The sequence below is a fragment of the Choloepus didactylus genome, chromosome 2 (genome assembly GCF_015220235.1).
Source record: "Choloepus didactylus isolate mChoDid1 chromosome 2, mChoDid1.pri, whole genome shotgun sequence".
Lineage (NCBI taxonomy): Eukaryota > Metazoa > Chordata > Mammalia > Pilosa > Megalonychidae > Choloepus > Choloepus didactylus.
The window spans coordinates 226180286-226203379 of NC_051308.1; the positions used below are offsets into that span (position 1 = coordinate 226180286).

At 38.2% G+C, this 23094-nt stretch overlaps 1 protein-coding gene across 10 annotated transcripts; it reads left to right on the top strand.

Annotated features, from left to right (window-relative positions):
- The first annotated feature begins 9933 nt into the window (after nucleotides 1-9933).
- SRSF10 (serine and arginine rich splicing factor 10) lies at nucleotides 9934-22116 on the top strand. 10 transcript variants are annotated; one of them, XM_037828192.1, is made up of 7 exons: nucleotides 9935-10119; nucleotides 11547-11651; nucleotides 15237-15340; nucleotides 16644-16806; nucleotides 17051-17104; nucleotides 17238-17339; nucleotides 20805-22116. In XM_037828192.1, the coding sequence occupies exons 1-7, from the start codon at nucleotides 10055-10057 to the stop codon at nucleotides 20863-20865; spliced, it is 654 nt and encodes a 217-aa protein (XP_037684120.1). In that variant the 5' UTR covers nucleotides 9935-10054; the 3' UTR covers nucleotides 20866-22116. The 10 variants fall into 10 exon arrangements, 9 of the variants coding, with proteins under 9 accessions (XP_037684116.1, XP_037684120.1, XP_037684115.1 ...); XR_005215471.1 differs by having other exon boundaries at nucleotides 9936-10119; nucleotides 17238-18372; XM_037828188.1 differs by lacking the exon at nucleotides 17238-17339 and having other exon boundaries at nucleotides 9934-10119; nucleotides 17054-17104; nucleotides 20572-22116.
- Nucleotides 22117-23094: the final 978 nt, after the last annotated feature.

A 23094-nucleotide genomic window follows, 5' to 3' on the forward strand; every position in this document is an offset into this window, starting at 1 on the left:
CAACCTTGATCAGGGCTCAGACCACCACCAGGTATACTAACAAGACTTGCAGAGGGATAGCTGAGAGGGAGGAGAGTGGAGGAAGGGGAGAATGAGTAACAGTTGGAGCTCGAGACCAATTGCAGTGAAAAATGCTATAGTTCATCCCACCAACTCTCTGTATTCTAAATTTTCCTCTTAGGAAGAAAGGCCCATGGGAACCATGAAGGAGCTGCTTTCTAAACATATAAGGAGAAGGGGATCATGCAAGGCATGAACTCTGGCAGCTATGGAAGTGTGCTGCTTAGACCTTCCTTCAAGAATGAACCTCCCCCAAGGAGTGAAATCAGCTGACAGCCTCTAGCTGCAGCACCCTCAGGATCCAATGCAGCATTTGAACTGAAGACATGGTCTTCCTAGGCAGCCAACCAAAGACTGAGCATGGTGGGGGTAATGGGGCGGGGCCATTTCTTCCCATCTGTGCCAGTTTGGATCTATTAGATACTTCAGAAAAAGCCATGTTCTTTTAATCCAATCTTGTGGAGGCAGACCCATTGTGGGTGGGAACTTTTGATTAGATTGTTTCCTTAGAGATGTGACCCACCCAATTGTGAGTAGGACTTTTTAATTAGATTATTTCCATGGCAATGTGACCTCAACCCATTCAAGGTGGGTCTTTATTAGTTTACTGGTGTACTCTATGAGAGTATAAAAGGCAGAGACATTTTGAAGAGAGCAGAGACACTTAGAGAGAAAACGCCCAGAGTTGACACACACCCAGATGTTTGGAGATGCTAAGCTAAGAGATGAAGCCCAGAGTTTGCCCTGGAGAAGCTAAGAGAGAACCCACAGATGCTTAAAGAGAAAGCCACTGGAATCAGAAGCTGAAAGCAATGCAACCTGGGGGCAAAGGACCAGCAGACACCAGCCACATGCCTTCCCAGTTGACAGAGGTGCCCTGGACACCATCAGCCTTTCTTCAGTTTGATGATGCCTTAGTTTGGACAATTTCATGCTTTAGAACTATAAATTTGCAACCTAATAGATCCCCATTGAAAAAGCCAATCTATTTCTGGTATTTTGCATTCCAGCAGCTTTAACAAACCGGAACACCATCATTGGCTTCTCTATGGACCATCTTTGTGTGGGGATCTCCCTGTTTGCAGGTGAAATTTTCTCAGAGCTGCAGTGCAGTATGAGGTTCTTCCTACTCAATCTTCCTTCCTTCCCCCTCTCTTGTCACAGGATCAGATCTCATCTGAAGACCCTGGCTGCCTTCTCCTGTTCCCTTTCCCCTTTATATTTCACAGGCATTAACTCCAATAGATCTCTTGCATTTCTCACTCTTTTTTTTTTTAAGTTTAATTTCCATTTTCTTTTCCTTCCAGAGACTAGTTTATCTTCAGTCTTTATTGACTCAGCTCCTTACTTGGGCTTTGGCAGAGGTCATGGTGGCAGCACCCGCAGGTCTAAATCGGGGAGGGGGTGTCCTGTCCTTCCGGGCCTCACGGGATTGGTTTCTGACTACCTTGCTGTGAACAGCACAACTCACGCAGTAATGTGGTTTCACACACAGCTTAGGAAGCACATAGGCATCAAAGACACTTGCTTCGGAAATGTCCCTGATGGCTGCAGCCTCTACTATGTTTTGAATGATGAACCTCTTAACGGCCTTATCCTTGGGCGTGCAGTGGGCACAGTTCATGCAGCAAATCAGTTGCACATGACCACAGCTCTTTATAGCACTATCATGGTTCCTTCTTTTCTTTGGTCATAGAAGCAAATACCCAAATCTCACTCCATATTGACAACTGCTTCCCAGAGGACACAAACTGACTCACCATCTGACCTAGCAGTTCCAATTTTGAGTATTTACCCAAGAGAAACAAAAAATATCCACAAAGAGAGTTGTACACAAATGTTAACAGCAGCTTCATTCATAGTAGACCAAAACTGGAAACAATCCAGATGTGTATCAACAAGTGAGTGGATAAACAAATTGTAGTTTATCCTTACAATGGGGTGTTGGTTGGCAATAAAAAGGAATGAGTTATATATATGTGAAAATATGGATGAAACTCACAAACATTAGGCTAAGCAAAAGAAGCTAGACACAAAAGAATAAGCACTCTGTATGATTCCAGCTATATGAAACATTAGAAAAGAAAAATACAATAGATAGCAAAAGAAAGCTGATCAGTGATTGCCTGGGGCCAGGGGTAGATGGAGAATTGACTGGGATAGGGCACAAGAGAATTTCTTGGGGTAATGGAAATATTCTATATTTGATTGTGATGGTTCTTAAACAAATGCATAAATCTGTCAAAATTCATTGAAAGGTACACTTAAAATGTATGAATGTTACTGTACATAAATTATGGTTCAATAAACGTAATTTTAAAAACTAGATATAATCTATTTTAACTAAACAAACCTTCACTAAATGGATAAGTGGCTTTACAAGTTTGCTTCAAAGAAACTATAGTTTAAAACTCATATTGTTGCTGGACAAATGCGGGCTCACTGCCCAATACACACCGTAATCAATTCTGTGACACCAGGGTTTCAAAGAGAGAAAGAGGTTTATTACACAGCTGCCTGTAAGGAGACAGGAGCAAAGCAAGCTCAGCTCTGTCTCCCCAAGTCAAAAAGGTTAGGATTTTTATGGGATTTAAGCAAAGGGAGGTGGAGATAGTGACATTGGCAGATATTGGTTGATTGGCTATGGTTAATTGGAAGTGTGCAAGAAGGCCTGAAGACTGACAAGAGCTGGGGTAAGCATTAGGTTACTCTTTACAGCAGTGTTGAAATTTCTCAATTAACATAACAAGTAAACAGATGAACTATAAGATCTGGCAAAAAAACAGCTAGGGTAAATAGACTGTTAGAGGTTACAACAGAGTTGTAAAGCATAAGATAACAAGTAAGGGAATGGAAGTAAACTATAATTACATTTACAATTAAAATCTCATGGTCAGTAGTTATGACCATGAAACAAAGCTTTTCCTAAGGACCCAATGGAGGGGTCCCAAAGGGAAATGGGCTAATTGGCAGCAATAGTAGCTACACAGTTACAATATTAAAATGCAAGCACAAGCAACCAGCTGGCTGTTCTACTGCCAGAACAAACTCTCCTGCTCGCTAGCTGTGTGGCCTTGGGAGCATCCCTCCCTTTCCTGGGACTCAATTTCCATGCCTATAAAATGAGGGGGTTAAACCAAATCACGTCGTCTTTTGAATTGTAGGTGGTCACAAGCAAGTGAAAGATTAGAATCTTCCTGGGCAGGGCTTTATATATTGGATTTCTGATAAGAGTTTATTTGAGGAAGAAGTTCCATGGCTTTAAAAATAACTGAAATCCATGGTGTTCTGGTTTGCTAATGCTGCCATTATGCAAAATACCAGAAATGGATTGGCTTTTATAAAGCGGGTTTACTTGGTTACAAAGTTACAGTCTTAAGGCCATAAAGTGTCCAAGGTAAAGCATCAACAATAGGGTATCTTCACTGAAAAGGATGGCCATTACTGTCTGGAAAACCTCTGTGAGCTTGGAAGGCATGTGGCTGGCATCCACTTGCTCCCAGGTTGTGTTTCAAAATGGTGTTTTGTCCTCTCTTAGCTGCAGCTCCTCTTCAAAATGTCACTCTCCATTGCTCTGAGATCCTTCTGTCTGTGGATTCCTTTATAGGACTCCAGTGATCCAATTAACACCCACCCTGAATGGGCAGGGTAACACCTCCATGGAAATTATCCAATCAAATAATCAAATGTTTCACTCACAGCTGATTGAGTCACATCTCCATGGAAACATTCAATCAAAGAATTCCAATCTAATCAACACTAATACATTTGCCCCCCAAGATTGCATCAAAGAACATGGTGTTTTGGGGGACATAATACATCCAAACTGACACACATGGACAAGATGACCTGCAGAGTTATAACATTCCATCACATCGTCAGTCCTTTCCCAAGCTCTTTGGTTACAATTGTTACACTTGTTACTTGAGAGCTTTAATAACCCACCTACAAAGGACAACAACACTTAGAAATTCCTGAAAGCCTTTATAGCAAGGGTTCTTACCCCTTTTTCAGCTCCCATACATCCCCCATAGACCCCAGGGCATCCTAAGCCACATTTTTTTTTAATTATTATTTAATGAAGAGTAGGGAAGCATTCTGTGCAGCACTGAAGAGACAATGAGGCTCAGGAGTCAGACTATGTGGCTCAACTTTGGCTCTGTCGGAAATAAAGCGGTACCTGTAAGGGAATAAACGCTCACTGGGTTCTGGAGGAGAAAAGAATTTATTTACAATCTTGCAAGATAGGGCGCACAGCCAAACACATGCTAGGCTGGCGAGCCAGAGGAAGAGAATGGCGATCTTTAAATCTTCTACTCCTAATTCGCAAGTCCCTCCCCTGTTTCCCCATTGACTGGTACTACAGAGGTTACAGCCTATCCAAGAACACTAACTAATTCATCTTTTGAGATTTTAATTTGTACAGCCTATCCAAGAGAGCCAACTAGCTCATTATTGAGATTTTGAACTGATCAGCCTATCCGAGAGAGTTCATTTAGTTTAAAAAAATTTTTTTTTTTTTTTGCTGGGAGTTCCCGCCTCTGATTTTACCTCGTATCTTTTTACATTCCAGTAACCATGGTTACTTTTCCATATAAGGAGCTGGCAGATTCTCTCTTTCTTCTCTTTATCATGGGGCTTGTTTAAACTGGTTTTGCCTCCATTTCCCTTATTCCCTGCTGTCTCTATGTGAAAGCTAAACTTATCCCTTTCTTACAGGCTCCAGCATTTAAAGTTGGGGAGCTATCCCAGCATGTTTTTTACACTCATGGAAATGATCTGGAAAATAAGGGAAACTGACATAGGAGAAAGAGGGGTGGCTGCAGGAGCACAGTGCCCAGGGGAAGAGCTGGTTTTAGAATGGAGCAGGGACAGTCCCCCCACTGTAGGAAGAGGAAATGGGGTTACAACACTGGTGGTGGAGGCAGTGACAGAAAGCTGAGCAAGTCTCTCCTTCTGCTTCCATTTTCTCAACGAAATTAGCTAAGAGTGAAAAGGAGACAGGAAGTGTTGGTGGTTTGAGGAGAGAAAGAAGGTGGGACAAGAAAACCTAGGAAAATAGAGTGAACCAACTAGGGAAATACAGTAGAATTTCAAGGTAGTGCCAGACACTTACTTGGCATTTGAGATCATAAATGTTTTGCAGTTTGCATAGTTTCAGTGCTTTTCACATGCAATTGCCTGGGTACAGGCAGGAATTCAAGGGTTTAAGGGGGGTTGGGGTTTTCCCAGGGTAGTACCACCAAGGGGACAGGAAGCAAGGGAGCTGAGGATGTATACAAGGAGGTGATGATGGACCTTGGAGTTTAAACTGGATAAGGAGATGTTTCAGTTTACTAAAGCTGCTGGAATGCAATACCAGAAATGGGTTGGCTTTTTCAATGGGGATTTATTAGGTTATGAATTTACAGTTCTAAGGCCTTGAAAATATCCAAATTAAGGCATCAAGAGGCAGATACTTTCTCTGAGGAAAGGCTGCTGACATCCGGGGTTCCTCTGTCACATTGGAAGGCACATGATGACGTCTGCTGGTCTCTCTCTCCTGGGTTCTGGTTTCAATAGCCCTCTCTGTTTCTGTGGGTCCTTGCTTAGCAACTCCAGGGCTGTTCTCTCTCTGCTCTCTGGGCTTTTACTGTCTTTTGCCCTCTTCACAAAGGACTCCAGTAAAGGAGTAAGATCCACCTTGAATGGGCTGGGTCACATCTCAATTGAAAGAGCCTAACCAAAATGTTCCACCCATAATAGGTGTGCCCTCACAAGAATGGAATTTTTTTTAAATGGTCTTTTCTGGGGTACATAACATATTCAAACCAGCACAGAAGAAAAGGGAGGACTTGAATTTGACTTTCTAGTTGTTACTTGGTCATGCTTTAGCTAAGTGGGAAATTAATGAAGCTTGGGGATTTCTGTTTGTTTGCTTGCTTGTGTGTTTTGTTTCAAATGGTCTCTGTCTATAAGATCAGTGACACTCATAAAATAAGTAGACGCCTTTAAGCAAACTGACAACAACCTTTTGTCTTGGGTCTGTTGTTACCCCCTGCAACTGGATAGTAATTGACAGACAGGTTGGCTGTTATAAAACTAATCTGATGTAAATTAAGGCATAAGTAAATTATGAACTGTGTAAAACTATTCTAAAATTGCATATTGTGAACATTGTGCACTATTCTGTCTTTAGTATGCCTTAAAAACACAGGAACTGTCTTATTTATCATTTATCCTTAAGCCTTATATACCATCAGAAAGTCTTATACAGTGTCTCAAAGTCTCAGCTTTAACATCTGTAAAATGGGGAGAGTTATAGTATCTACCTCATAGTAGTGAAGGTTAAATGAGATAATGCAGATAAAGTGATTATCACAGTATCTGGCAAGTAGTTAGTTCTTATTCAGTGTTCACTTTTAGTATAATCATCATCATCGTCACCATTTCTTCACAATTGCTACAACCATGGTAACGAAATGTACCCTTCTAACTTATCCTTCCTTTCCCCCACTTCCTTACAAAAAAAACCTCTGGTTTTGTTGAGGAATGACAATGTTAGCCTCCCTTGAGGATGGGGATGCCCATGAGACTCAGTTCTGGCCAATGAAGTATAAATAGGAATAAGATGGGGCTTAACAAAAACTCCTTGTGTGTATAGGACGGGTGACAACTGAGCTAACATGTGCCTTTTGCACTTTGTCCTTCCCTTTAGTCTTGCCTGGGATGAAGACATGATGCCTCCAGCTCCAACAGCCATCTTGTGACCATGAGGCAACTTGAGCATAGAAGCCAGCAATGGGAATCATAGAATAGAAAGAGAAAAATGGGCCTGGGTATCTATGAAATCCTGGACTGCATATTCCTGAACTCTCATTATACAGAAAATAAACAAACAAACAATCAAAAAGACAGACAAATAAATCCTCCAATTAGGCCATTCTGTAAATCAGTTTCCTCATCTACAAAATGGAGAGAAAATAATAACCTAGCTCATAGGGTAGGTGTGCAGATTAAATGAATTAATATACGTAAAGCACTCAGAACAGTGCATAGTATATAAGTGTCCAGTAAATGTGTTAGCTGTAATTATCATGAACAAAAGTATTATTATTTCAGGGTTTTGTTACTGGTAACTGGGCCCAATTCATAATTGATACAGCAACTATTAAAAATTATGTTTATTAAGACTATTCAATGACCAGCAAAAACATTCTTGATAAAAATGTCTCGTGAAGAAAAAAACACATTACAAAACTGTATATGAAGTATGATCCAAGTTTTAACAATTATAGGCATACCTCAGTGATACTGTAGGTTCATTTCCATACCACCACAATAAAGCAAATATCGCAATAAATAAGTCACACAAATGTTTTGGTTTCCCAGTGCATATGAAAGTTATGTTTATATTGTACTGTAGTCTATTAAAATAAAGTGTGCAAGGTACATACCTTAATTAAAATGTAACACAGAGACACAAAGTCAGCACATGCTGTTGGAAAAATGGTGCCGATAGACTTGCTCAACACAGGATTGCCACAAACCTTGTAAAAAAATGCAATATCTACAAAACACAATAAAGCAAAGCATAATAAAGCAAAGCACAATAAAACGAGATGTGCCTGTATATAAATGTGTAGAAATGCATCAAACTTTTAATAGTAATTAGTTCTGAGTAGTAGGATCGCAGCAGATTTTTGCTTTCTTTATATATTTTTTATTTCCAAAGTTTTAACAATAAATGCATGACATTTATAACCAAAGAGTGTATTATTTTAAAACATTAAAACAGGGCTAAGATATAACAAGTGATTTTTTCCTTAAGCAGATCCAAGGCAGCCATCTATTCGCTAGAATATATCATCTAAGGAACTTGATGAACAAACGTGTGCATTAGCTGGAATTCACCCACAGAGCTGGTGGGAACCAGATTCAAAGGGGAACCTGTACATAGGTAAACTGATAATGTGTGTATATGTGTGTGCTCTGAAGTTTCCAACCCACAAGAAAGGAATGTCTAAACAGGAACACTAAACACTCCTCAGTCTGGGAAACATGGCTTGTTGCCTACCCACTACAGCCACACAAGCCCCACACTCAGAAAACCCTGCACTTGGCATAGTACCGTACTGTCACTGTTTTAAAATTCTTAATAATTTTTGAGAAAGGGGCCCTGCATTTTCTTTTTGTATTGGGCCCCACAAATTATGTAGCTGGTCCCGTTAATATTTATAGGACACTTACCATCCCTCAGATCTGTTCTAAGCCTTTACCTGTATTAAACTCAAGTGACTGAGTGTCACTAGATTGGGTCAATTCCCTCCTTTATGTAAGATAATTTGCAGGAGTCTGTTTTCTCTCCACTAAAAGGTTCCTGAGGGGTGTAAAAAAAAAAAAAAAAAAAAAAAAAAAAAAAGACACTTGTTCAGCCAGGCCTTCCCAGACAAGCCTGTTTTAAAAATTAAAAAACAAAAACAATCACATAACTGTTTTGTATCACGTTCTACAATCTGATTACCTTAGTTTTTAACTTGCTTATTTTCTCAACCCCCCACAATCCCCTTCTAAAATATAAGTTCATGTTTTTTGCCACTGAATTCCCAGCATCTAGCACAGTATCTGACACATAACAGGTAATTAATAAATGTTTTAATAAGTTAAATGTCCAAAGCTTCTTGGAAAACATAACAGTAGAAACAACAGCTCTGCTACAGAGAGCAAGAGAATATCACCACCTGTGTCTAATTATTTAATTGCTTTGGATACTGATCCTTTTATGGCCTTTTATAAAATAAAAGCTCATTTATTTAAAGTACTTGAGTCCCAGCTATATGCTTGGTACTTTGGTACTGCCAGAGGTATTCTAACAGAAAGTCCCTCACCTCCAGTGTTTAGTCTGATGGAGCAGCCAACTGGTTCTCAGCATATAGTCCACGAGGGGTCCCCAGAAAGCTTCTAAAGGGGTCTGCAAGGTCAAAACAACACTGAAACATTACTTGCCTTTTTCATGCTCATTCTCTCAAATGCAGAGTGGCATTCTCCAAAGGCTGTTATGATATGTGATGAAGGGTAGTTGAAAGTGTACTTGCATTTTCTTGTGGGGATTTAAAATTTGTTTTAATTCTAACTTGGTAAATATTAATAGATATATCCTACACGAACAAAGCTCTGTGGGGTCTCCCGTACTTTTTAAGAGCATAAAGAGGAAAAGATTTGAGAACCACTGCAATACAGGAACAATACAAAACCCAAGAAGATGTTAGAAATAGAGTACACCGTAAATGACAACAGAAACTAAAATGTGGAAAGGTTGGGAAAGACTCTTATCAAGAGGAAACAGCGTGGATAGCTGAAAGAGCAACGACATCCCAAATCTGAGAGGTGTGTGAGCGAGGGACAACAAGGGCAAAGGTGCTTAGGGACTGGAACCTGGGAATGCTGAGAGCACTGGAGAGAGTCAGGCCCATCTCTGCAAGGGCACACACCTTGGCTGTAAATTCCTGCTGGTCAGGGATCTAATAAAAGCTGGGAGTCGTTTGCACCAGACAGGAAATTTCATGGCGGGGTCTCCAAACTACGTTTTAAAAAAATTGCCCAACTAATCTTAAATGTCAAGTATGGCGTAGGGACTAAGACATCCGCTTCCTGACTTCAGGTCTGCGCAAGGAAAAAAAGGGCGCGAAAATAAAGCACTAAAGAAAGAAAAGAGTGGGCTGGGAAAGACCGAGGAGAGACAGTACTGAGAAGCCAATAAGCGGGACCGAGGCGGTGACACGCACCCCAGCCGCCCGCATGCGCAAGTTCATGCTTCGTGATCTCGCGGGAAAGAACCGTTTCGGGTCCTGGTGTAGAGCGCAGATAGGAGGGGTGGAGGCGGGAGTGAAGTCTCGCGAGAGGAGGCGGTTACCGTAGCGGAGCGTTTGGGCTGTGTGTGTCCGAGGATCCGCGGTAGGAGCCGTAGACGGTTTGTTGAGCCCGTTAGTTCCCGTGGCCGAGACTCGCCACCGCCATGTCCCGCTATCTGCGCCCCCCAAACACGTCTCTGTTCGTGAGGAACGTGGCCGACGACACCAGGTATGTACAGGGGTGGTACGCTGGAGACATCCGGGGAGGCCGCAGGCTTTCCGGAGAGGACCCGAGCGGTGGCGGCGCTAGGCCGGGGGACGGGAAGGGGTGAAGATGGCGGGTCCCGCGCCGGCAGTGGCGCCCAATTAGGCCGCGCCGCCGGCCTCAGTCGCCGCGTAGGGGCGAGGGCGGCGCCCCTGGCCCTAGCCCTGCCGCCGCGGGAAGCTCGGGCCGCGTGGCGGGCTTTTCGGTTTCCCCTCCCCCTCTCGTTTGGGGCCCCTTCCTCCCGGCCCATCCAGCCACCGCCGCGGCCTTTCCTCTAGTGAACATCCGCGCCCCATCGATTTGCAGCTCACAGTCTGCGGGTGCACGCCCCCTCGGCCCAGAGATTACCTGTTTCAGTTTTTAAAAAAATAATTGTTTTGCGCTGAAATAACGGGATCGGATGAGGGGAAGGTTGCGAATCATTTCCTTTGGGGGGGGTTGTAGTTTTGGATAAAGAAAATTTTGAGATTTGGAAAATTAAATTTTCCCGGTTAAATCGTACGAAGTATTTCTTCCCGTTCCCTGAAATGCTGGGCACCGTTTGTGAGGGGGTGCTTAGGAGGTCTCTAATATTGGATATTGATAGCTAAATTAGATCAGTCTAGATAATGCCTTAAATAGGCTTTGTTTCCACCAGTTCCTTTAATTGCTTGGAGTTGCCTTCAGAATTTTTTAGAAGGAAGCTTATCACAAGATGAGACTTTATATCCCACAAATAATCAAATATCCCTTGTTTTTTTTCCAAGTAGGAAAGAAAGCAGTAACAATTAGTGTTCAGTGTTTTAGTGGTTAGAAAAATGTCCCTTCATTATTTAATGAGCTGCATATATTTGTGACTTATTTTTCAAACCCCGTCCACCTACTGTTCAGCATTTGACACTGTCCCTAATATTTTGGGATATAAAATAAGTTTGCTATTTTTCAGAGTACTAGAGTTAATTTGGTATACGTAAAAGGAAAACATTAGCAGTAGTGACTTATATATAGTTTAATGATACTTTATCTTTTATGAAAAGTGAACGATGTGGATAAAAACAATAGGGATCAGTTGTGATCAAGTTTCCTTATATGTCTTGTTTTCGGGTAGTACTAGATTTGATTATAAACTGCAATTTTTATCTTCCAAATTCTTGGGTCCTAGTTTTCCTTTAACAAAAAGAATTACTACCTGTACGTTTTTGAATGTTAGTTCTTAAAGTTGTCTCTTACTGTCGAGATTTAGAAAGCTTGTTTGTTTCAGGTCACCAAGAGACACAGCTGAGACCTATGTATGGGTCACATATTTCCACTTTATTAAACCGCAGTCCCTTTCATTGATTTAGATGTTACAGAAAGATACCTATTTCTTACAAAGAAGCTCTTTTAAGAGAGTCTTTTTTATGGTGTTTTAGGTCTGAAGATTTACGCCGTGAATTTGGTCGTTATGGTCCTATAGTTGATGTGTATGTTCCACTTGATTTCTACACTCGTCGTCCAAGAGGATTTGCTTACGTTCAATATCCTTTCTTCAGATGGCTGATTAGTGAGGGGTGTTGACGTTTGAAATTCAAGTTTATGTAAGAGGTAACATCTAAAAAGTAGTTTATTTTTGTCTTCTAATGTCTTACGTCTTCAGAGTTTTGAAAATTAATTCTGACTCACACATTGCTCTATTTCTTAAAGTTAATCCAAAAATAGCAAAATATTTAAATTCCCATTCATGCTGCTGAAGCTCAATATTTATGTGATTTAAATTTGAATACATTCTGGTTACTGCCACCTTTAATGTAAATCAAATTAAACGTTAATATGTTCTTGTGCTTAGCAATATAAAGTTTGGTATTCTTGCTTGTTAACTTGAATCACTTGATCAAAAACAAATTGTATAACAATGAGGTAAACTTCTTTAATATTGTCCCCTAATTTGCTGTCCTCTGTTGTTGCCTCAGAGAATGTAAAGCTGTCTGTACAGTTATGGCGACCCCAAAGAGAAAGCATGAAAGAACCTTTAGAGTAGAGTTCAACACTTAAGGCAAGTAGACAAGCCAAAGACCTCTTAAGGATCAGGCTTGAAGAGAAGGGAGAGTTTGGGAAAAGAAAAAATAAAGAAAAGCTGGAAGAAGGACAAGCCTAATGGGAGACAAAGCCTCGCTTTATCTACAAAAGGGGGAAAAGGTTGTTTTTCAAAGTTAAAGATAAAGCCATCTGTCATTTTTGGCCAAGCATCTCATGACAAGTCCTTCTGACAAGCACTTAAAGAGTTAAAGGTCAAGATGAAGTTGAATGATGGCCAAGATTAAAGGAATCATACCTGATGTATCCTACAGAATAACTATTTTCCTTTTTCTTTTTTTTTTTAATGTTTTGTAAGCAGTTAACTCAGAATTATTCTGGTTTGGTCTAATGACAAAACCTGTAACTTGATTTGTGTGGGCCTCTGATTTGTGATTGTGGTCTTGTATAAATGCACTCTCTCTTAGCTTGTCAAGTTAAATTGTAGCAGGATGTAATATTGATAAGCTTAAACTCAGCATAATTCTTTTTTTTTCGACCAGGTGGTCAGATGCCACAGAATGGCAGACAGTGCTCTTTTGTAGTAGCATGAGGTTTGGGGATCAAGCAGACTCCACAGAGCCGTGCTTAAAGTAGAAGTGGGTGTACGAACTTGGGACTACTTAGAAACAGCTCTTGTAGGGTCAGGTCCACTAAGAAATACTAAGTGTTTATAGACTGATTTTGAGGTAGCTCTATGAAGCCTTCTGGCTCTGCAGTGCTTTCGCACTTACGGTCGTTTGGCACTGAATGGGTGGCAGAAGGCTACCTCCCTGGTTTGGGTACCTAATCAGGATTCGTGAGAAATTGCTGCCTGACCCAGAGTTCCAGGTAACTATTTCCTGATCCTTCAGAGAGATCATCTCCTTGTGACAACAGAGATTTGAGCTGTGAACCTCAGGCTAGGAAAAAATGTTTAAATTGAGTAAGTCTCTTGAAAGTTCAGATGAGGGAGTCCTGGTAATATTCTGATCTTTTGGGAAAGGGCAGAGTGCTGCTCCTGCAGGGCCAGTGATCAAGGATAGTTGTAGGAATTGATTACAGAAAGAATAAGAGCTATATCTGCTATGGTAAATAAAAGTAGCAATACATTCTGGCTTACAATATTGACCTGATTTTACCTGGTTTGGAGGTAGCCGGGGAACCACGGTCAGCAGTAGGTTGTCTCAAGAGCATGTGATACTTGAACCAGAAAAGTTTTATCATCCAAAGGAATCTAAAGGAAAGTGATCAGTTTTTAATAGACACAGTAAGTCTTTTTATGGTCTTAAAATAGTTAAAAAGGAATAGGTAACAGGATTGTCCGTTCCATTTTTTGGAAAAACCTTGAAGTACAAATTCCTCCATGATGGCATCAGAGTGATATTTGGCCATCCCTGCTGCCATTGTCTCTTCTACCTAACCCCGTTCCCAATTAGCCTTCTCTTTCTGTCCCTTAGTTAACAGGTAAAGTAAAACCTTGCCATGGCCCACTCAGCTCAGAATTGTTTTTGAGGGTAGCACCAGAGGATACTTTGCTCTCAATAATTTTTATAGCTCTCCTGAGCTAAATCTTTAAATTCTTATATTCTGTCTCTTGGGGTAGTAAGAAATAATGTATTGTACCCATTTAAGTGAACTTAATCCTTGTAATTATTTTGAGCACAACTTCATTAACCTTGAGGGAATTGTTCAGTTATAGTATTCAAGGTTCTAAAACTCCCCGTTGACCTTTGCCTTTTCTTGTTGAAAGCCCATTGATTTAGGACTTGCAGAAACCTCTCCTTCCATTCAACCTATACATAATAGCCTCTAGAAGAGAGAGCTGGAAATCTGCTGTGGTCCTTAATTCCTTTAAGAACAGAAAGTGGGAATTTGGGTGAGGTGGACCATTTCGGCTCTGGAATTAAAAGAGCCCTTGTATGTGTCTTAAAAGGATTGTGTCTCTTTAGGGGTATTTTTAATCAGCTCTCTAGAACTGCCATTCTTTTGTATTCTCAAATTTGAGAACTAGATATGGGCAAATTAGAAGAGTGATTTTTAGAATAGAATGAAAATCCACACTTGAACCTAACCTAGATCCCTTTCCCAAGCTTTTAAATCAGCAGTGCCTCGAATGTGTACTTTGCTTCCATTTTAGGAAAGGAGTTAGGTTGGGACAGAATAACTAAAGCCAGAGATTCTCATAGGATTATTTTTGCTGGCATTGACAGAAGAAGGACAAGGCAGCTTAGCCTCTCAGATCTAAAACAGGTACCAACAGTTCCTGCTTCAGGCTGACAAATACTTGATTCTCTGTTTGGAAACCCCCTTCTTTGCAAAAAGCTGTGTATTTGGTATCATGGTTAGGACTTTCTGGTCTAGGTGTCCTTAGCAGTAATCTGTTGTTTTTCTGACAGCATGTTTTTACAGTCTTAATGGATGCAATATGCTTTTGGTGTAGTGGTAGCCTTGAGTGTTGCTTGCCTTTGTCTTGATACCCACAAGTGCCATTGTGCCATGTCTTCCCTGGGCAGTCAGTACAAGACAGACAGGTAAACAAAATAATAGTATTAGATATGTCTGAGAAAACAGCAAAATAAACTTGAGGTTAATACTTCATCTTTTGAAAGGTAAGGTATTTTCTGCTTGCTTACACAAGAACTATTGGCATTTTCTTGTTTTCATTTGAAACAAATCTGTGAAAACTGTTTTTATTTTAAGAAATTTTTTGTTTTAGCATCCAACGTAGAACTGACACTTGTTTTTCTGTTTTTCTTGTTTTGCAAAGTTAATTCTTAAAACTCAGTCAAGAACAAATATAAGATTACTTGGTGATTTGGCTGTAACAGATCTTATTTCCATAACTTTACAATGTTTTCACAGTGTATTTTCAAAACTTATGCCTTAGGAAATCACAAGTACTTTAATATTGTATAGTGTTTATAGCTGAATCACCCAGCCAGTTAATGGGGGCTGGTTGGTTTTTCTAGAAAATTATTGGGAGATTGTAAATTGTTACGGATTACCATCTGGACTTTCATTCATTATCAGAGTTTGCAAAACTTCCCAAGCCCCTTAACATTTAGCACATTTGAGGATGTTCGTGATGCCGAAGATGCATTACATAATTTGGACAGAAAATGGATTTGTGGACGTCAAATTGAAATCCAGTTTGCGCAGGGGGATCGAAAGAGTAAGTACACTGCCTAACATGTATAATGCATCATTTCTAGACAATATTTTTTTCAGGATTTTTTCTTGGAAGCATTTATGCAACTTGTCTTTGTATATCTGTTCAAAACCCAAAAATACTGTTTTCAAGAAGATAAGAGTATCATATTTTTCATACATATTATGAAATTTCAGAGTGGATGTAGGTAGAATGTGAAGATCAGAATTCCTGAAATATGTTTGGGCTCCAGAAAGTTGACCAATACTGTCTTCTGTGGGATGTTTAATATTGTGGGGATGGAATTGAAAGGGGTAACACTTGGAAAATATTTAGGGTCTTAGCCATTTCTTTTTCTCATAAAGGTCTTCAGATTATAATTGGATAATTATATGGGTACATGACTATGGAAACGAGCAGAGAGAATTAGACTGGGAAAGGCTATGTAGATTAGTAACCTGTACTTGCTTTTTCTTACGTTTGCAGTATGTTTGCTTTATACTAATGAGGCAGGAACACAGGCTGTGGAGTTGGATAAACCTGGGTTTGAATTCTGGCCCAACCATTATGTTACTTTGGGCAAGGTGCTCTAAGTTAGGGATTAATTTAGCTGCTGCAGAGAAGAGGAACACTTAGGGAGACAAGCTGTTGGTAATTCTCCAGTGCTTGGGTTGGGTGATAGGTTCCTGGGTACTCACTGTGTTTATACATACACCAGAAGTATCTGCTTCATAGAATTGAATGAGGTAACATAAGAATTGACAATTGCCAGGTATGTGTGTGCGTGCGTGCGTGCGTGTATAAAGTGTTCTATAAGTGTTAACTTTCTTCCATTCTTTGTTGTAGTCTCAGACACTACACATTATTCATAGGTCATCAATTAGTATTTTGTTCTTCTTAGTTGTGTTCTAATAAATGGAAACCATGACAGGATGATTCCAGATCAGCATATTGTTCAAAAGTCATTCACATTTCAATTTGGATTTTTTAAAATATGGTATATTTTCCTAATGTCAAAGTAGTCAACGTATCTTGGACAGCAGACTAGATGGTGAGAGGTCTATGAAAAAAAACAGAATGGTAGGGGAGATACTTGAGGTTGTAAGTTTTACCATAAAACAGTCTTCTGATAGACCTCCTTGAATATAAACAACTTCTTTTTCCAAGATTAATGTATTCACACTTAACCTTGACACAGATTGGAGCTGTAAGGGAAAGGGGGTGCAGGAAAACAAAATTTGTTATGTTCATTTTTGTTTAATAATTTGAGGACTTAATACTAATTTTTAAAATATTTCTAAATATTTTTGTTCTCTGTAATTCATAGCACCAAATCAAATGAAAGCGAAGGAAGGAAGGAATGTATACAGTTCTTCTCGCTACGATGATTATGACAGATATAGACGTTCTAGAAGCCGGAGTTATGAAAGGAGGCGATCAAGAAGTCGGTCTTTTGATTACAACTATAGAAGATCTTATAGTCCTAGAAAGTAAGTGTGATGTATAGCACAGTGATCGGTTAGAAAAGATTTACGTTTGTTAGCATTAAATTTTTTTAACATTTTTGTATGCTCTTAATTATATATGTGGAATGCTTCATTGAAACTGAAAATATTTTCATGTTTTATTAAGTTTTATGTTTTGCTTTTTTAGAAACTTTAGTTAGGAATTTTAAAAGACTCTATAAATAAGTAGACATTTGTCACTGTTTGCTTTTTCTGATATACTTTTTAGCAGTAGACCGACTGGAAGACCACGGCGTAGCAGAAGCCATTCCGACAATGATAGGTAAATAACTTTGTTTTGAAAAAGACCTGTATGTTTTTCAATTTCAGAGTGAACTTTTGCTCTATAAATAACAAATTTGATTAATATAGAATCTAATTTTTACTCTAATTGTATCTCTCCTCTGTTTTAAAAGATTCAAACACCGAAATCGATCTTTTTCAAGATCTAAATCCAATTCAAGATCACGGTCCAAGTCCCAGCCCAAGAAAGAAATGAAGGCTAAATCACGTTCTAGGTCTGCATCTCACACCAAAACTAGAGGCACCTCTAAAACAGATTCCAAAACACATTATAAGTCTGGCTCAAGATATGAAAAGGAATCAAGGAAAAAAGAACCACCTAGATCCAAATCTCAGTCAAGATCACAGTCTAGGTCTAGGTCAAAATCTAGATCAAGGTCTTGGACTAGTCCTAAGTCCAGTGGCCACTAATAGCTTAAACCATGATATTTTTAGGCATGTATCATTCATTTACTCATAGTTTGGTTTACTTAAATTATCAGGAATACAATGTTGCAATGATGCTTAAAAAAAACACACAACACTTGTTAGTTTTCCCTGTACCAGGCAATGGTTATAATTAAAATGATATGCTGTTGAGAAGCCACTCTTAAGAGTCCAGTTTGTTTAATGTTAATGGGCAGCTACCAATTTGTGGTGTCTCTGTATATTTTTGTAAAGATTCTCATTTTTTTATGCTTGAAGTATTGGTGAAAAGATGTTGGTTGACCATAATTTGCAACATTGTTTTATTCAAGATAAACTTTCATATCCATATTTGGTAGAACTTGTTAACCTAGAAACATAGCTTGTTAATAAAATAGAATAATACAAAAGTGAAGTTGTAGCCACAGTACAACACTGACTGCTCAGACACATTTAGGTTCAGGGTGGACCTTTAATGTCTTACCAAGATGTCTAGGCCCATTATAATATTTTATTTATGAAGCAGTGTGGAATAAATCGTTCTTTTGTTATCCCCCACTGCCTTGGGGAATGATGCCAACTGGGTTAAGTAGCATTTACAGGGAAATTGAGTTTTTGACTGAAATACAGAGCCTTCACTGCTTTTTTTTTCTGGTTTCTATGCAGATTTGAAACATAAAAAATATCAGAACTCACCTTAAATTTGAGCAGGTCTTTGATGACATGAATAATTTGAGAGGAAAGAATGCTGTTTTGTAGTTATTCTAAATTTTAAGGAGGATTGTTGACCATGATACTGCTTCGTTTTCTTACTGCTGTTGGAAGCAAGTAAATTGTTTCAAAGTAGGTTTTGTTTGTGTGTGTGCATAGTGTAAAATAATTGCAATGCTTCTAGCACTCAGTTGGTTTGTGCATTTGTATCAAAATCTGCCTACCTCTTTATGAGGGAGGCTTGCTCTTCACACCTCAGTTTATTTTATGTGAGGCAAGTTGAAAGACGACACTCCCATTACTAGGTGATTCAGTGGTGCCATGAAATTTTAAATAATTGGGGGAAGGATTAGTCAGTTTAAAGCAAGAGTCATATCTCTTGAGTCTTGATTGATTATCAGTGTACTCACTGGTAATTAGTACATTATTGTACTTGGCAGTACCTGGCTAAAAATGAAGAAATGATACCTTTGGCTATTTATCATTTCTATTATTTCTCTGAGAGATTGTTTTGGGGGCCATAAAAGTAACTTAATGACATGTCCAATCTCATTTCAGAATAAAAGCTAGCTTCTTTAAAAATCTCAGATTGCTGGCTTGCAGATTTAAGTAAGAAATATTGTGGGAAAACGATTCCTTTTAGAGGATTACTTTTTCGTTTTTTGGTTTTAGTAATCTAGGCCTGCCTGTAAAGAACAAAAGATGGTTTTTAAATACTGTTTGTGGAATGTGTTCAAAGGATTGATTCTAGAACCTTTGTATATTTGATAGTATTTCTAACTTTCATTTCTTACTGTTTGCAGTTAATGTTCATGTTCTGCTATGCAATCATTTATATGCACGTTTCTTTAATTTTTTTAGATTTTCCTGGATGTATAGTTTAAACAACAAAAAGTCTATTTAAAACTGTAGCAGTAGTTTGCAGTTCTAGCAAAGAGGAAAGTTGTGGGGTTAAACTTTGTATTTTCTTTCTTATAGAAGCTTCTAAAAAGGTATTTTTATATGTTCTTTTTAACAAATATTGTGTACAACCTTTAAAACATCAATGTTTGGATCAAAACAAGACCCAGCTTATTTTCTGCTTGCTGTAAATTAAGCAAACATGCTATAATAAAAACAAAATGAAGGAAATAACGATTAACTGGAATTATTATAGTTTTGGATATGATTCTAAAATAACAATGAAAACAATCCTTTGTAGATTTAGGAATATTGTTAATCAGTGTTGCACTAGGCACAATTAACTTTGACTTTGGAAAGGATAGACCTTGCCAGAAATCTACATCTTTTACATAGTACTTTAAAAATCATTATGTAACGTCAAAGTTGTTTCATGATTGCTCATTAAGCCTCTTGGATTAAATAACTTAGAGGTTATTCAGTAGTGTTAAGGTACCTGTTAAAATGAAATTGGGGGCCAGCTAATTTATGTTTTCCTATTGGATGGGCCAATATTTCTGCTCTCCTCCCTTTCTAATCAAGATACATTTGGTCTTGTGTTTATGGCATGATTTAAAGTACTTTTGCATTGAATGTTGGAGAGCAATTAAGATGAAGTAATAACCATTTGGGGATAATGGTTTAGGTATTTTTTTTTGTTTGAATTCTAGCTACTTGATAATGACAATAATTTTAGCTGATATTTATTGAGTATTTATGATGTGCCAGACATTTTTAAAAACCTTTACATGTTAACTAATTTACTCTTCACAAAACCCTATGAGAAAGATATTTTTTTATTATCCCCATATCACAGATTAAGGAAACTGAGGCACGGAGACTGTAAATGGCAGGGCGAGGATTTGAGCCCAGGCCTAGTCCTTAGTTTTGTTTTCTGTGTGTTTTTTTGAGAGAATTTAATAACAAAAAAAAAACCCATCTCCCAATAATATTATCAGACCCTAAGTTTTGATGAGAAACTTACAGTGCAGTATAAGCACATTAATCCCAAAAGTCGATTCAGAAGATAGGCCATTAAAAATTCTTCTCAGACTCTGAAACTAGGAGGTCGTGTTTTTTTTCACTTGCCTCGCTTATTTTTAGACTGAAAACAGTTTTCTTGAAAACCTTATACCCAACAGCTTCAGAAGTACGTAATTGAACCTATGATAGTTAGGATCCTGTTGGTATTTGATAAGGATCCTTACACAGTATTTTAAGTTAATTTTGGGTTACATAGTTGAGTTCCACAATTATTAAGCACTTATTGTGTATCTGGCACAATACTCAACGTTAGAGTAGATCGTATCAGGACTCAAGTGAGGGCTGACACTTCACCTCTCTTTTTACTTAAGACCTCTCTGCATTTTTTTTTTTTTTTTTTTTTTGAAGCCAAGTAAGCAAGAAGAAAAATGACAGATAATGCTTCAGTGAGAAAGGAAAGGTGCTACATAGAGTATGAGCTGATAAGTTACAACCCAGGGAAAAGACCTGGGAACTATTGTACTATTCTCTTGAAAATTTGGCCCAGTAAGCTGCTACATCCAGTTCAACTAACAAAATCCTGTATACCACAGAGAAGAATAAAGAAAACCAAACTGACAAACATCCTTCTTTTATTTAAGACCAAACTGCAGCTGGAATACCCAGTACAGTTCTGCTTACTACACTTCAAGAAAGATCTGAGAAAGCGGAAAAAGAACCAAAGAAGGGCAGTTCAAGCGACCAAAGGGTGGGTGGAAGGTGCTGCAGTATGAATACTGTACGAATATTTTGACTCTGGTCTGAAAAGATAAAAGAATGTTATCGAAAACTACATGGAATAATTGAAGTCCCTTCAAGCTTGAAAGTAAGCATTTTAGGACAAATAAAAGGAAATTCAACTTTGTACTTGTGGAAACTAATCCCTAAATATGAATAGGTTTATATTGATTCGTGGGTAACAGGTCCATAATAAATTATTGAAAATTAGGATGTCTGAATATCAAGGAAGACAGCCATAGTCTCTTACAGTGCCTCTATTGGTCTGTCTCAAACTGAATTGGTGGGAAAAGATATGGTCCAATATAAACTTTCTCTTTGGTTGTCTTTTAAAGTCAGCTCCCATTTTGCTATTAGCAAACCTTGCGGATGTTTATTCTGGTGCCAGTGTTTTCTGCTTAATTGTTTGCTTTGTTGGCATCTGAGTTTGTTTATTGCACACCACATGCAGCTTACATCTTCCTCTTTCCCAGGTAAATTCCAAATATGATTCTTGATATCCAGCTAAGAGGGTCCATGTCTTTCTCACCTCTTACCTAGTCAGTATATTCAGCAAACATTTATTGCACCCTTACTGTTGGGCAAAACATTTTACTGGATAATTGGGGAGAGAAAAATAGATATAATTCGCTTAATGTCTACTGAGAGCACAATCTAGTGAATCATTACAGTATGGCCTCATTGTTTTGTCTGAGGTGTATTCATAACAATTATTTTACACCAGTCATATCCTAATGTAATTATAAAACCCAATATATACTATCAAAGATAAGTAATTTTGTGGGTATCTGCCATTTTTAAGTATCCAGTATTTCTGTTTGCATCCCATTAATATAAATAATGAAAAATGATTTGTTTTAATCTGTAATAAACTGATTTGTTGTGCAGTGGCTGTAAAATACTAGAGTTATATTAAATTGTTAACTGCCTCTTCAAACACATATTAGGAAGTAATCCCAAAATAAGTATTAAACCTTGCGTTAGATATAAAGAAGACTCTTTGGGTGCTAAAATTACTATTTTGAGGCAGACAGAGCCGTTACCCCAACTGATTTAGTATGTTCTGTAATTGAGAAAATGTTCACCAGATTATACTTTTTAGTGATTTACATGTACATTTTATAGGGGACATGTTCTGTGTATAGTGAATAAATAACTTTTATAGTATCACAAAAATGTTTTGGATTCCTTAGTTCCTTATCAGGATATGAAATTTGTTTGCTTATACATTGATGTCATCATTCACTAACATTTGATTTTTGCCATGTTTTTGCCACATATTTAAAAACTTCATGGAATGCTTTTTCCTCTAAAAGTCCAGAAAAGGAATTTGACTCTTTAGTTTACAAAGATTTTGATAATATAGCAGAATACCCATAACTAAGGGAGGTATGAAATGGGGTATTCTTATTTTATTATAAAAAAAATTTCAAACCTGCCCAAGATCACACAAGCAAGTGGCGGATTACACTTATTATTAATACACCTATTACTTACATATGCACTTAGATTACAGTGCATGTTTTTTCATTTGGTTTGGTTTATCTTTTTTTAGTCAAGTGAGGAAATTTCTTTATTTCTGTGGAGACAATAAAATTGGATATAATGGAATTAGAGTTACTTCGGATATGGCTATAGATTTAATTTAAAAAAGTATTCTTTCGTTCTGACACCTTTACAAAGCCATCAGCATTGAGGCTGTTTATATTTCGGTGGTATATTTTTTGAAACTCTGTATATAGTTCATAGATTTGGGACATTTTTGCTTTGTATCTCCCCCATTACCTTTTGAGATGGGGTTTAAAAGGGTCAAAGGAAAGACTAAGTTGGGTATTTAGAACTTTTGTTCAAGAAAATATTCCTAAATAACATCAAATGTCTGTCTTACTAAACTTTTGGTTTTATTTTTGCTGGAAAATATTTTGTCATTCTGTTTTTATAAGTACCATTAATGTAATACTTGATAGTTCTCTAAAATAGAGATCAGTAAAGGCCTGTATGGTTTTGGCAACTGTAGAACTGGAATGAACTGCTTTAAGGTTATCTTCTGTGGCTGTTTGCATTTGTACTGAAGGCTGTATCATTAAGTATCTAACATGCCAAGTCATATGCTAATTAAGCGCTTTAAAAATATTCCTACTTAATCCTAGAAAG

Coding starts and splice junctions, on each gene's coding strand:
- SRSF10 (XM_037828183.1), top strand. CDS start 10,055: ATGTCCCGCTATCTGCGCCCCCCAAACACGTCTCTGTTCGTGAGGAAC. Junction 11,652..15,236: donor AGAGGATTTGCTTACGTTCA/ATATCCTTTCTT, acceptor AACATTTAGCAC/ATTTGAGGATGTTCGTGATG. Junction 15,341..16,643: donor TGCGCAGGGGGATCGAAAGA/GTAAGTACACTG, acceptor TGTAATTCATAG/CACCAAATCAAATGAAAGCG.